At 37.2% G+C, this 11,947-nt stretch overlaps 1 protein-coding gene across 1 annotated transcript in view; it reads left to right on the top strand.

Moving 5' to 3' along the window:
- The first annotated feature begins 247 nt into the window (after window positions 1-247).
- Window positions 248-11,947, top strand: part of Tmx3 (thioredoxin related transmembrane protein 3) — a 33,996-nt gene continuing 22,296 nt past the window's right edge. Inside the window, exons 1-6 of the mRNA XM_031366235.1 lie at window positions 248-495; window positions 1,393-1,447; window positions 4,286-4,325; window positions 6,445-6,568; window positions 8,053-8,098; window positions 10,022-10,102. Coding sequence (XP_031222095.1) covers window positions 249-495; window positions 1,393-1,447; window positions 4,286-4,325; window positions 6,445-6,568; window positions 8,053-8,098; window positions 10,022-10,102 — 593 coding nt within the window. The 5' untranslated portion in view covers window position 248. The remainder of the gene's footprint in view (window positions 496-1,392; window positions 1,448-4,285; window positions 4,326-6,444; window positions 6,569-8,052; window positions 8,099-10,021; window positions 10,103-11,947) is intronic.

The following is an 11,947-nucleotide window of genomic DNA, read 5'->3' on the forward strand; positions in this document are numbered from 1 at the left end:
ATCTATTAGTGTACCATCCCGGTATACAAGTGCGTTCACAGGACTTAGTAGCAATCTTAGAACATGTGACAAAACTCAGGCTTGTAGTGCATGTCGGACCCTACCTCACCTCAAGCACTAAGCTCGCCAGGTCAAAGGAAGACACACGCAAGGAGTCCCACGCTCTTCAGATCTCTTACTAAGCGAAAACTCCTTGAGAACTCGAATGCGCGTGCGCACTGCTCCGGCGCATGCGTCGCTTCCCGCGCATGCTCATAGACTTCCACCGCTGGGCTACCGGGATCCTGAAGGAGGCTGACCTACTCCGCCCCGCCCCGGTCCTGGTGGGAGCTGTTCTGCGTCCCAGGTCTTCCTCATTTTACTTTCCGGGGAGGCGGGTGCGCGGCTCGGGCCATTCTACGTCTCTGCGCGCGCTCATCGCGGGATTCACGCCGCGCTCCATGGCGAATGCAACGGGGCAGAGGAACTGGGCGGCCCTCCGGCTCTGCGCCGCCGGTGAGAAGCACGGGGAAAACGGTGGGGAACGAGTGGGAGGTTGGCCCTGAATGAAGCCGGGGCGGGTAGGGGCCGCGCTGCGGGGTACTTAGAATTTCTACTCTGCCCCCTCTGTGGGTCAAGCTTCCTCAGTGGGACTGTGTGTGTTTCGCCACCCAATGCCGAGAGGGCACTGCTACCTTCTCTGCGATCAAGAAGGTTCCTTGACACCATTGATGGAAGGACGAGGATTTTGAGCCCTAATTTGGCATAGGTTCTGAGTCTTGTTACAGTGGAAGGCTTTTCTTGACCAACCTAAGAGAGGGATGATGCTCAAGGGCAGAACCTGGTAAGATGTCCAAGAGTGTGGTTTGAAGAGACAAAGCATCTTTAAAGCTCTCAGCCATTTACTTTCAGCACGGATTATTTGGGTTCTATGTGGTTCACGTCTGACTCAGCCACCAATTTAGAACCCTCTGTGAGCCAGGCATTGCCCTGGAATAAGTGTTAGAACTGGAGTCCAGTATTTTCTTTTTCTACCTATTTTGGGGAATTGCATTTGGACTTTGTGTCGAGGGGATAAATGCCACTAGAGAAAAAGAAAGTTATTTTTATCTCTAGGCCAGCAAATTAGTGAAAAGGAAAAATTAAAACAAGTGGAAATATGTAGAATTATGTAGAAATATGTATTCACCTACACAGTGTTTGCCTTATGCAACATGATTACATGCAGAGTAAATTTTTATTGAGTGGATGAACTACTTTTGTTTTTGTGTCATTTAAACCTTATAATGGATCATTGGTGATTTTTTTTTTTTGGTAGATAGTAAAAAAGTTCAAATATTGTATAGGCAATTTAGACTTAAGGTAAACATCAAAGTAATGAATCATTTATTTTCTACATTTTGTCCTTTCCAGTTATTTTACTTGATCTGGCTGTCTGTAAAGGATTCGTAGAAGATCTAAATGAATCGTGAGTATACAAATATGTGTAAAATGCTATTAAATTCCATTTAACTTTGTCTAACTCAGATGCCATCTAAATATCCACACAAGAATCTAATCTTTTAATAGTAGATGCACTGATAATAACATTGCCAATTTTGTTTCAGGAGTTGTTTAACTTACCTCCATTTACATGTAATATGGAGGAGTGCCCCAGAGAGTTTTGCTAATAGTTCTAAGATGAAAAACCAGCAAATGTTTCCATATTTTTCTTTCTTTTGATTTAATAATACAGTTAGTGCTGGAATTCAGTGTTTTATCTGTAGTATAGCAGGTTTATTCCCAAGACCTTGATCATAATAGGTGGGAAGACAAACTTAATTGCAAAAATCAAGGTCAATCTTTTTGCCTTGACTGAAGCTGATAGCAATCTCTTCCCTGGTAGGCCACATGGGTTCCTTTCCCACACCAGATTTGGTATACAGCCAGTCTCTGGAGGATCGTGTTGTCAAGGACTCAGGCCTCCCAAGCCAACCAAACTCATGTATGCCAGCACTTCTAGCATACTTGTTAGTATCTTTATTGGATACTTCACCTTTTTCATGTACTTTGCTACTAAAATGTTCTCACTGGGGTCTTTAACTTAGTCACTTTCCCATTTAGGCAGAGAGGCAGAAGTCGTCTTCTGTGCTCCTCGTCAGTGAGGTGGATTTCCCTGTCCGCTGCATCTGCTTAATGTTTGTATGGTATACTACTTCATGATGGAAACAAAAAAATACCTACCAAGAAGCTACCTACCATCCTTTTTATCTCATATCTCTCATTGTTCACAGTAGTTGAATCAGGACTTGTTACTTCCAGTTTTCCTTGTGTGTGTGTGTGTGTGTGTGTGTGTGTAGGTGTTGTTTGTAGTGTGTGTACATGTGTGTAAGAAAAATCTTTGCATGCTTGTGCAAAGGACAGATGGTTACACTGGTAGTCCTGCCCTTCTTCATTATATCTTTAAGACAGGATCTTTCACTTAACCTGGGGCTTGTCAGTATCTAGCAAACTCCAGCACTCTTCCTGGTTCTATTCCTGTAACCCTGAGATTGCAGGTATAATGTTAGGTTTGTTTTTTTTTTTTTTTTTTTTTTTTGAGGGTACCAGAATGTAAATCCTGACCCTGCTTGCACAACAAACTCTAACTCACTGAACAATTTCTGCAGACAGTTTCATCTTGTTCCTTGTGCCCATCAATCACCTTGGCACCCATCTGTGTGGTAGAATTACTGTGGTAAAAGCATGATCAATTCAATATGGGTACTCTTATGTATTACCAAGAAGTATAAACATCCCATGGGCTCTAGTCATAGTGATGGGCATTGAGGTTGTGTTTGAAGATTGTTTATAGAAAGTATGTATTTGAGGAAAACTCCTTGATAACAAGAGAGTAGCTTTATTTAACTCAATGATTAGGTTTGTCACTATCAGCTATCTTTGTTCATACTGTTCTTATAATGGTAACTCTGCCTGAAGAAAGAGAAGTTTCACTTTTTGTGATCATTTTGCTCCCTACATGATGCTCACCTGAAAGGCTCTTCCACTGGGAAACATTTATAGAATACCTTGCTTGTTGGCAGGATGTGAAAACTGAAATACATCTTGTGATAGTGCTAGCGATGTTGCCACTCACTCAAATCCAGAAGGCAGTGCCCCATGAAGAGGGAATTTCATTGTGAAAAGGCACCAAAACAGTATGAAAAAATATGCCCCATTAGTTTCATCCCGATGGAGGCTGAATCCACTGTTCAGGGAGATTTCTGAAGCCCAAAGTCAAGCCATTCTTACTAGATGAAACATGTTGGACTCCTTGTGTTGTCTATAGTATTCATCTAGACCTGAATCCCAGTCTCTTAAGTCTGCTTTGTCATCCTATGCTTTGTGCTGACTTGCTCCTACACTTTCTGGGGCCTGATTGGCAGATTTGCTTCCTGTTCAGGTTTTCTAAGAGCATTGCATCTTATGGTGGCCCTGGAGTTTTGAGTTAACTAGCTGATGGCATATTATGAGTTCATTATAGCCTGGAATGAATTTCAGACATGTGATCCCAGTGCAGCAATTCTGGAGTTGTTGCTTTTCACAGATATTTTATGAGAACTGCATTCTTTGCTAGGAAATTGTGGGACTCCTTCTAAAATCCAAGTTCTTACTATAAAGAAGGGGCCAATCTTGTAAGCAGTCTTTTCTGAGCTTCATCTAGCCCTCTACATTAAATCTTCTGTACAGGTTTAAAATTGAATAGAGGAGTAAAGAGCTGAGACATACAATATCATCCCTCAAGACTCATGGAGATTAGTTCTAGGATTTTCTGTAGATAACAGTCTGGATGCTCAAGTACTTATTTGCATGTATTTTATATACATCTTCCTTTGTATTTTAATTCATCCCTAGAGTTCATGTAATACCTAACAAAGTATAATGTAAATAGTTTTGCTGTATTGTTACTGGAATAATGACAAGAAGTGAAAATTAATACTTATTCAGTATAGAGGAGCCTCTTCCTCAGAGTGGAATACCAGATAGAGGAAACAAACTATATTTGTGATTTTTTCCCAAAATTCTCCTTTCTTTTGTTGGAGCTTTTTTAATTCTTTAGTCATTTTTCAATTTTAATTCTTAAAATATTTACTGGATAGGATAAGATTTAGCAGTCACTGAGTAAAAATTTTATATAAAACTTTTAGAGATTTTGTTCTATATTGATAAGTTCAGTATTATTAAGTAAGTTGTACATTTGTAAATTCTACTAGTTGCAATAATAAGTACTATTGGCAGGGATATTGTTTGTGAACATAAATATAAAATCAGATTTTTTTTTTTTTAGATTTAAAGATAATCGAAAAGATGACATTTGGCTTGTTGATGTGAGTATGTAATTTTTTGTTTTGTTTGTTTGTTTTTTGTTTTTTTCCAGACAGGGTTTCTCTGTGTAGCCCTGGCTGTCCTGAAACTCACTCTATAGACCAAGCTGGGCTTGAACTCAGAAATCTGCCTGCCTCTACCTCCCAAGTGCTGGAATTAAAGGCGTGTGCCACCACTGCCCAGCTGTGAGTATGTAAATTTAACTTTCATTTTTGGTCTCTTTTATGCAAAGAGAACAGTTTGTTTTCTCAGATATTGCTACTTGTATTTGCTCCCATATGTATATGGGTGTGGTATATGTGCATGTGTGCATGCATATTTGCAAGTGTGTATTCACTTGTGTGTGTCAGTGTACATAGTATATGTCTGTGCCTATGAAGGCCAGTGGTTACATTGTGTCTTCTTCAGTTGCTCAACACCTGGTATAACATAAGACAGGCTCTTTCACTGATGGGTCTCAAGATTTTCTCTATTTTGGTTAGGTGTCTGGCCCTGGGGATTCCTTTTTTCTTTTTCCTGTAGACTAAGATATGTAATCTAAGTGGCATGTACCCAACTGGGTTGTACTTGTGTTTTAGTGATCCAAATTCTGGTTCTTAGAGGAGTGTGGCAAGCTCATTATCAGCCATCTTCCTATCCCTATTTAGATTTTTATATTTAAATGACCCAGAGAACTTTTAAGTTCTTGACAAAGAAATTTATTTTTGATGAATTGCTGAAAGTAAGGTCATTCTGTGAGAAGCTGGAACCATTTCTTTCTTTCTATTTTTTTTTAATTAATCATTCCATTCATTACATCTTAAATGATATTCCACTTCCCTGTTACCCTTCCACAACCCCCCTCTCACCCTCAATCCATCCCACTTCCGCACTCTCCTCCCTCCCCTTGCCTCTATGAGGGTGCCCCCTACCCACCCCACCCCTCCAGCATCCCCCTGTGCTGGGGCATCAAACCTCTACAGGACCAAGGGCCTCCCCTCCCACTGATATCAGACAAGGCCATCCTCTGCTACATATGTATCTGGAGCCATGGATCCCTCCCTGTATACTCCTTGGTTGATGGTGTATAGTCCCTGGGAGCAATGGGTGGTCTGGCCAGCCATATTGTTCTTCCTATAGGGTTACAATCCCCCTCTGCTCTTCCAGTCCTTCCACCAGCTCCCCCACCGGGGTTCCTTAGCTCAGTCAGGTGGTTGGCTCCAAACATCCACATCTGCATTGGTCACTTGCTGGCCGAACCTCCCAAGACCATTTCTTATAATGAAGTTGTAGATTGTATCTTAAGGAGATTATGTTGATTTCAGTATCAACTTAACTCATTTCTTTATTCTTTTAAGAGGTTAAATTATATTAATATAACAATACCAAACACACTTTCATCCCAATGCTGAGCAAAGTTAAATTTGGGGGTTTGCTTTAACATGTATTAGAGGGGGAAAAAAAGTATAACCCCAAAATAGAACAAGAAAGCAGAATTGGTGACTATTAAGGGTAAAAGATAGAGCCTGAGAATCTACTGCTTAGTTTTTTCTCTTTTTATTTATGTTTGAACATTTCCATAGTATCGAGTTTAAAAAGCCTCATTCATGAAAATTCATAAATATTATGTTAACATCATATAACTCAAGAACCTAATTAAACTCTGATGATTCTGAAATGTGAAGGGCTGTGGTTGTAATCAATCTGACTTGTCCCTATGCCAAATCTCTCAGTGATCACCTATATCCTTCTAGTGAAAACAGTAGAATTCAGCAAACATACCTACCTCTGTCAGATTTTTGTACTAAAAACAGATGTTTTCCATGAACACAGGTTGCATATGGTATAGTGCATGCATGTTTATTTAGTGGTCTTATAAATATGGACATATTTGCACAGAATTAAAGACTTTGAATCAATGTTTCTATTCTAAGTAGATATCAATAGTCAATTAAAATAAAGTTAAAATATTAGTTTTGAGGCATTTATCTAGATTCTTGTGTTTTATTTTGTTATATTGCCACTTAAAACTGTCTTGTCTGAAACAGATTAATATTAGGTTGCTTAAATAAATTCTCTAAATTTATGGTTGATCTTCATGGTGATTCAGTCTTTTAGTGTGTTTTCTTTCTTTTTGTGTAGTTCTATGCACCCTGGTGTGGCCATTGTAAAAAACTGGAACCAATTTGGAATGAGGTTGGGCTCGAAATGAAAAGTATTGGTTCTCCAGTTAAAGTTGGAAAGATGGATGCTACTTCATATTCTAGTAAGTTCATAATTAATAATTTTATTGTTCTAATAATGGAAATATTTTAATTATTACAATTTCAGGGTAAGTAGAAGAGATGTTTTGTCATGTAAAGTTATCTTAATAATTTAAGATTATATGCTTTGAATTAAATGAATTAGCCATTAAAATTTTAATATACCATGTGAGCTTAATTTTAATCATAACATAAACATATAAGCCATTGTTAGGAGACAACTACAGAGAAGTTGAATTTGTAAGTGAGGAAAAAAGATACAATAAGTAGGCATTCAAAAGATGGATTGAGAAAAAATGTAAGTGAAGACTAGGAAGATATTGATAGTTGAAAATGAGATTAATGAATGGATACAGAAACTGAATGAATCTGAGACAAGTACACAGCACACAAAGCCAAATCTACCCTGCTCCCTGTTTTGTATATTATTATGTAGACTATTTTCATGTTCCATTGTCAAAGCTGAGTTGTGACAGAAACTACGTGTCCCCATAACCAAATGTTTACTAGGTGGTCTTAAGGCAAATGATAAAAGAAGAAATTAAGCTTAGAGAAGTTTGAGGTATCATAGCAATTTGAAGAGCATGGCTTCAGAGAAAGCAAAATTGGCACTGCAACTGCTTTTGTGTGTGACACTGGGAAAACTTTTACTGACCCTAACCTTTGGCTTTACTGGTAAACATTTAATTGTGATATTTCTTTTTCTGGCTATTTTGAAGAGTGAATGATATATATGTAAACTCCTTAATATTCAATAAGATTGGTTCACTTGTCTTTTACTTATGAAAGTAAGTTATGTTATACGGCAGTATATGTGCTTGCTCTCTTTAAAACAAAACAAAAATGGGACAGGATCTTTCTGTGTAGTTCAGGCTGTCCTGGAACATTAGCTGACATCCTAGGATTCATGTCAGTCCTCTTCCTCAGTGTCCCAAGTACTAGGTTACAAGAATGAACCAACACACCCAGCTGCTTCCTGTGCACTTAATTATTATTAAACCCAGTTATGACTATTCTACCTCAGTATAATTAGCATGTGTACCATGATGTGAACAAAATACTCTGAATTTTGTTGAATTTTGAAAAAAATTCTTTTCAAAAGTTCATATGTTAGATTATTAAGTAATTATAAGAGAATGTCATGCTTTTTTTCCTTTGTGAGATTTTAATACTTAAAAATATTCACTCAGGGTTGGAGAGATGGCTCAGTGGTTAAGAGCACTGAGTGCTCTTCCAGAGGTCCTGAGTTCAGTTGCCAGCAAACACTTGGTGGGTCACAACCATCTGTAATGTCATCTGATGCCCTCTTCTGGTGTGTCTGAAGACAGCTACAGTGTACTCATAATAAATAAATAATTAATTAATTAAAAAACATTCACTCAGGTTTATATAAATATACTTACTTTTCCTAAGTAAAAGGCTCATGTTACTTAGTTTTCTCAGTTTAAAAAAGAACTTAGAAATATTTATTCTTTTTCTTATCAAGGCATTGCTTCAGAGTTTGGAGTTCGAGGTTATCCAACAATTAAGCTGTAAGTCAAGTGTTACATGTTTAGATCTATATTTTCAATAGTCTACTCTGCTTACATTTTCTTTATTCTAGTACTTTCTTTGGAGGGTGAAGGTTTGGGTTCAGTCATTTTTTTTTTAACCAAGTGCATGATCAAAGGTGAGAGACTATACCTCTATACATCCTCATATTTAAGTATGTGGTGCTTAGCTAATTCAGTAAATGTGTTCTGAGAGTGTACTGTGTAGCATGCACTTACAGGATTAGGTATATATTCATTGATTATCAAAGGTCTCTTAAGGAGCCCCAGTCTGTGCCTGCTTTGCTACTGCAAATCACATCTAACAGATTTCATTCTTGTACAAAGAGACTAACTTCATTTAAAAAAGAAAGAAAGAAAGAAAGAAAGAAAGAAAGAAAGAAAGAAAGAAAGAAAGGGAGGAATCAAGAGAAGAAAATTGATAGATGATCTTTTTTTTGTTTTGTTTGGTTTGGTTTTGTTGTTGTTGTTGTTGTTGTTGTTTTTCGAGACAGGGTTTCTCTGTATAGCTCTGGCTGTCCTGGAACTCACTCTGTAGACCAGGCTGGCCTCAAACTCAGAAATCCACCTGCCTCTGCCTCCCAAGTGCTGGGATTAAAGGCCTGTGCCACCAACTGCCCAGCCTAGATGATCATTTTAATCTGTGGGTATTGATCAAGTCTACTAGAGAAATGAATTTGAAAAAAGTGTGGTGATTCTCAAGAGAATTGTTTTAACAATGGTTTTGCTGCATTTTCCTGTTATTTTCATTAACCATAATTTGGTACCATGAGGAGCTGTCTTAGTCAGGGTTTCTATTCCTGCACAAACATGACCAAGAAGCAAGTTGGGGAGGAAAGGGTTTATTCAGCTTACTTCCACATGGCTGTTTATCACCAAGGAAGTCAGGACTGGAACTCAAGCAGGTCAGGAAGCAGGAGCTGACGCAGAGGCCATGGAGAGATGTTTCTTACTGGCTTGCTTCTTCTGGCTTGCTCAGCCTGCTGTCTTATAGAATCCACGACTTCCAGCCCAGTGATGGCACCACCCATAAGGGGTCCTACCCTCTTGATCACTAATTGAGAAAATGCCCCACAGCTGGATCTCATGAAGGCACTTCCCTAACTAAGCTCCATTCTCTGTGATAACTCCAGCCTGTGTCAAGTTGGCACACAAAACCAGCCAGTACAGGAGCTAAGCAGTTATTTTCAAAGTGTTTTGTTTTGTTTTTTTAAGTAAACTGACTTTTCTGTGATATTTTAAAGCCCCAAATTTTACAATTTTGAATAAATAACTTTTTCGGGGGGGAGGGGCGTGGGAGTGTTGACATTTTTCCTTTGTGGGTTTTTTTTTTTTTTTGAAAATTTTATTCTTCTATTACAGTGTGTATTAATGGTGCTTTCTCTTTGTTATTAGGAGTTCTGGTTTTGCTTATTGTTCTTTTTTATCTATACAATTAGTTAGATATAAACTTATTCATTAACAAGTTTTGTGGAAGATAATCTGTTTTAGGAAAGCTATTTTTATGCCTCATTCATGAGGCATATTGGAGGTTTTATCACTGCCAAAATGCTCTAGTTCCTACTCCTTTTATTTTCCACTTGATGGAGAGTAATTAAAGTTACTCTGATTTAAGCTCTCGATTGTAAATGTACAAATTACTCACTTTTCAGGAGCTGTATACTGTACCTTTACACTACAGAGTAAAATGTCTTCCTGTAGTGTGCGTGGAGTACAGCCTTTTCATATGCATCGTAAGTTGCTGTTCCTCAGAAGACAATTGCATACTTTGTTACACAAGTGTGCTGCTCTTAAAGCTTCCTCTTATTCAGTGTTTTATACAGTTTAAGTTTATACTTTAATAGAGGGGGATTGAGACTAAATATAAAAACAGTTAATTTCCAATTCTTACCTTTAATTTTTAAGATTAAAGGGAGACTTGGCATATAATTACAGAGGACCACGGACTAAAGATGATATAATTGAGTTTGCTCACAGAGTATCTGGGTAAGTGGATTTTAATATTTGAAAGAAAATGTATTTTAGTAGACCACTTGGATATATATATTTTACATAATAAATGTGTTATATACAATTATGAAAAATTTAGTTACGTAGCATATGCAGTGAAATTCTATAAAGATATATCATAATTTATAGTATATATTAATTTTATGTTTAAGACCATTTTATGTTTAGATTTTTTTTCTCCAATGAATTATACATTTTCAAATATTTATTACATATACAATTTATATATGTAAATTTACTTATAAATATATGTCCTATTTATAAAGGACATCCTCAGCTCCTACCTCACCCTTCTCTTAGGGATGCTTGAAACTGTGACTAATACCAGATCATATGAATGTACTCTTTCTTTTTCTCAAAATATCTTGTACTTAAAGGAAGCACTTGATTTCCTTTCTTTCATATCTAGATTTCCAGTGTTACTAACTTCTGCACTTTGGATCCATTGACAAGAGTAAGGACTACTTACATACAAACCCTGCAATTCCTTCATAAATCAGTCTGGCAACTCAAAGGGCTATAGCATTGCAGATGGGCAGGTTGTGTATACAACATACATATACTGGACAAAGTGATGATTCATTGGCTTTCTATGTACTCTTTGAGGGAAACTAGTATACAGTAGAGTTTCCCAGTACACAGTTTAACTTATAAATTATTTTCTGTGGAAGTTTCTACTTAGTATTACCAGACCATAGTTGTTATGGGTAATTGGAAACATGGAAAATGAAATTAGGAAAATCAGCAACTTCATGAATCTTTTTTTTTAAACTTCATGAATCTTAATTTTTAGAAATTTTTTTATGTTGGGATGTCATATATCAACTTATATTTTTTTCTCTAATTTCAGAGTTTTAAGAGAAGCCCAGAATATTATTGTTCTAATAGACTTAAGATTTCATCCCTAGTTTGTGGTGCTAAAAATACTTTTTTAATGCATCTAAATTAATTTTCCTTACTACCACATGGTTTTTAATACTACCTGCAATGTATTCTAGCAGTTTTGTTTAGCTAGTAGCATAGCTAAAACCCCATGAGCCATTTGCATTAAACTACAGATCTTTAACTTATTGCTAATCAGAAAGTAGATTTTTCCACTAGCTATTCCTGATGATTTGAAGGTTACTTTAAAAAAAAAAAAAGATGTATTTATTTATTTATTTATTTATGTGCGTAAACTATAGTTGTACAGATGGTTGTGAGCCTTCATGTGGTTGTTGGGTATTGAATTTTTAGGACCTCTGCTCATTCTAATCAACCCTCCTTGCTCCAGTCAACTCTTCTCACTCAGTCCTGGCTTGCTCCAGCCCAAATATTTATTTATTACTATACATAAGTGCACTGTAGCTGTCTTCACACGCACTAGAAAGGGACATCAGATCTCATTGTGAGTGGTTGTAAGCCTCCATGTGGTTGCTGGGATTTGAACTCAGGACCTTTGGAAGAGCACTCAGTGCTCTTACCCACTGAGCCATCTCACCAGCCCCCCAAAGGTTACCTTTTTAAATGAAATGTCTATGTCTTGCTCAGATGTAGAAAATATCAGTGTTTATAATTATATTCATAATATGTTTATATCTTTTTGAAAAATATTTGTCAAGATCAGTTAATCTATATTGATTTTGAAGTTCTAGACACTTTAATACTTGACAAAATATATTGGTAAATAAATAGCTTGAGGTTAAAAAGGATAGGTTTGTTGTATAAAATGATTCTTCAAAATATTTGTGTAAATGTACAGATTTAAGAATGATCTTAGCCGGGCGGTGGTGGCGCACGCCTTTAATCCCAGCACTTGGGAGGCAGAGACAGGCGGATTTC

Source organism: Mastomys coucha, unplaced genomic scaffold (genome assembly GCF_008632895.1).
Source record: "Mastomys coucha isolate ucsf_1 unplaced genomic scaffold, UCSF_Mcou_1 pScaffold13, whole genome shotgun sequence".
Taxonomy (NCBI): Eukaryota; Metazoa; Chordata; class Mammalia; order Rodentia; family Muridae; genus Mastomys; species Mastomys coucha.